This window comes from Eucyclogobius newberryi, unplaced genomic scaffold, assembly GCF_026437365.1.
Source record: "Eucyclogobius newberryi isolate DKJ021-1_F unplaced genomic scaffold, fEucNew1.0.hap1 SCAF_6, whole genome shotgun sequence".
Taxonomy (NCBI): domain Eukaryota; kingdom Metazoa; phylum Chordata; class Actinopteri; order Gobiiformes; family Gobiidae; genus Eucyclogobius; species Eucyclogobius newberryi.
In genome coordinates, this window is record NW_027316278.1 from 16,402,711 (window position 1) to 16,405,424 (window position 2,714).

Sequence of the window (2,714 nt, forward strand, 5' to 3'; positions counted from 1 at the left end):
TTACAGTTGGAACTATTTATTGTTGTTCTGTGTGATGCATTCAATTATAATGACATACAAACACTTTCATGACAAAACAGGCAACTAGAATCTGTGGCAAAATTAAACATTGTGACAATAGGGGAAAAACAAGGGGAAAAATCTAGTAGTTGTTACATGTGTGCAAAAGAGTATACATACAGACAACAAGTTTCAAAAAAATATTAATTCTAAACAAACAATTTCAAGCAACAGTAAATACAATGTCAAAATAATATGATATGATTGAAACTAGTCATCAAAGTCAGGTATATCGTCATATGAGTATCCTGGATAACCTTTTGATGCACAGTAAGCTATCCGTAGATGGTAAATTCCAGGCAGGAAGACAAGGATCCCAATGATGAGAACAGGCACAGTTCTGTCTGAATGCTGGAGAGAGAATAGTGTGTTTAGTGTAAAGAAAATGTGCGATTTGTGTTAACTTTGTAAGAAACTTACAGTGACTCCAAAGTACCCAGCAAGGAGAAGAGAACCAATGACGATTAACAAAGACCCTATAAAGAAGAGTACGGTGGCGAGGGCTATGGCTTTGTACGGCACTTTGGGTGGGCTCTTTTTGAACTGCAAAGATGGAAAAGTATTTAATTACCCACAACGTGACTACTTGCCAACAGTTTTTTCTACATCTAAAAAAAAAGAAAAATTAATCTTAAGAACAAAAAGGAGTGTAGCATTTTCAAAAAACAGGCATTCCTCAAGCTGACATGGTGGTCTTACAATTCTCACACACTTACCTACACATACAATAAATACTCAATGCATAAATCTTTATTTGAACACTTTAGTTGGAAGACTAAACGGCTCACTTCCAAGGTTGTGGTAAAACAGGGCTGAGTGTGAGTTTGTAGTCAATTTCCATCCATCCATTTTCTACCGCTTGTTCCCTTTTGGGGTCGCGGGTGACTGGAGCCTATCCCAGTGACTTCGGGCCTTAGGCGGGGTACACCCTGGACAGTGGCCAACTTGTCGCAGGGCCAACACAGAGACATAGACAGACAGTTCACTCTCACATTCATTCACTAGGGCCAATTTAGAGTTACCAATTTTTACCTAACACATGCATGTGTTTGGACGGTGGGAGGAAGCCGGAGAACCCGGAGAGAACCCACGGTAACACGGGGAGAACATGCAAACTCCACCCAGAGAGATCATGTGATGTTGGTCTGGTCCGGGAATCGAACCCATGATCTCCTTCTTGGGAGGCAAGAGCGCTAACCGCCTTTGCCACCGTGCACCCCATTTACATGACATAATTTGGGGAAAGTGATCAAAATCCACCCTACATATCGGCCTAAAAACATCAGCCATCTGTTTCTCTGGATTCTAAACAATCAGTATAAGCAGCGCCTCGAAATAAACCCATGTCAGGAGCTCTCCAATAAAAATGTAGAGTAAACAGATCATTACATAGAAAACTGTCATATTTGATTGACTGTATTAATTGTTTGTATTAATCATTATTTTTAATGCCTTGATGATATACAATACATTTTATATTACATTATTCATTATTTTGTGTCACTTGGTAGTAGTAAAATCCTTGGCTGACAATTATTTGCACCTACCACACTTTCCAGCCACACTATCACACCAAGACAAGACAAAACAACTAACGTTAGTTAAGAAGTTGGACAAAGTTGAAACAAAAATGAATAATGTGTAATAGCTCATATCATTGTGGAAATATAATTTAAATAAATGCATTAAAAGGACTGTGCACAAATGGTTAAATCTGCTCCTCAGACTTGGCGCTATGAAACAATCAACCGTTCACAGGGCGTTTATTTGCCCTCTGTATCAGTCATGATGTTATTTTATTTATACAGGGTAAAACTCAATGAGAAACTCTCTTTTTCATGAGTGCCCTGTTGAACACAAAACACATACAACAAATTTAACAAAATAGCTGGATAGAATGGCAATAAAACAAACAATTATCCAAAATAAAACACATTTAAAGAGACACACAAAATGTGGCATGAAATGATTTAAACTGTGGATAGTCCTTTAAAAGCGCTTTGAATTCATTGAAAGGTATAAAATAATTTTGTTTCCAAGCCTTTCTGTTTTGTTCCAAAAACCGTGAGCAAATTTCATGAAGGCCTTTTTCCCAAGCTCTGCATTGACTTGATGAGGAATGTCCAGAGATCTTCCTCGCTGAAAACCTGATCTGATATTCAGCAACTATGTTACATAAGCAGGTAAAATCTCAATGAGGTCTTTATAAATGAAATCAAAATGCAGTGCTGTTCTCTTCACACAACTACTTTAGACTATAGTCAGAGTAAGAGTTCTGTATCCTTCTCCTTTAATGAACCTAAGACTATACTTAAGTCATGATTTTATTTGCCCTCTGTATCTTTCCTCATTCTCTTACCTGTAAATCAATGTAGCCGTCATCGTCAGAAGCCAATCGTGAATATCTGACCTTGTTTGAAAAACTGTCAGAAACCACGTTGCGAGCAGGCATGTTTACACAATATATGCAAATAGTTTTAGATTCAAGATGATGAATGGATGCTAAACGTACAGTTAGGCCACTACTAAGGCAACTGACAGTGTCATAATTCGAATAAATAATGCTATGACAAAACAAAAACCACAACAACAAAAAGAAGGATGAAGTGGACAGAGATGTTCCTTGTTGCCTGAGCGCACTTCCTAGTTCCGCA

At 37.9% G+C, this 2,714-nt stretch overlaps 1 protein-coding gene across 1 annotated transcript; it reads right to left on the reverse strand.

Moving 5' to 3' along the window:
* Nucleotides 1–2,714, reverse strand: tmem230b (transmembrane protein 230b). The gene is made up of 3 exons (XM_072432943.1): nt 2,420–2,714; nt 481–603; nt 1–411 (listed from the first exon to the last, which is right to left on the reverse strand). Exons 1-3 carry the CDS (start codon nt 2,510–2,512, stop codon nt 271–273), a joined length of 357 nt encoding a protein of 118 aa, XP_072289044.1. The 5' UTR covers nt 2,513–2,714; the 3' UTR covers nt 1–270.

Excerpts from the sequence above, each read along its gene's own strand:
- tmem230b (XM_072432943.1), bottom strand. The coding sequence starts at position 2,512 with ATGCCTGCTCGCAACGTGGTTTCTGACAGTTTTTCAAACAAGGTCAGA. Across the intron at positions 604-2,419 it reads ACGGCTACATTGATTTACAG|TTCAAAAAGAGCCCACCCAA; the intron begins GTAAGAGAATGA and ends CCATCTTTGCAG. Across the intron at positions 412-480 it reads CTGGGTACTTTGGAGTCACT|CATTCAGACAGAACTGTGCC; the intron begins GTAAGTTTCTTA and ends TTCTCTCTCCAG.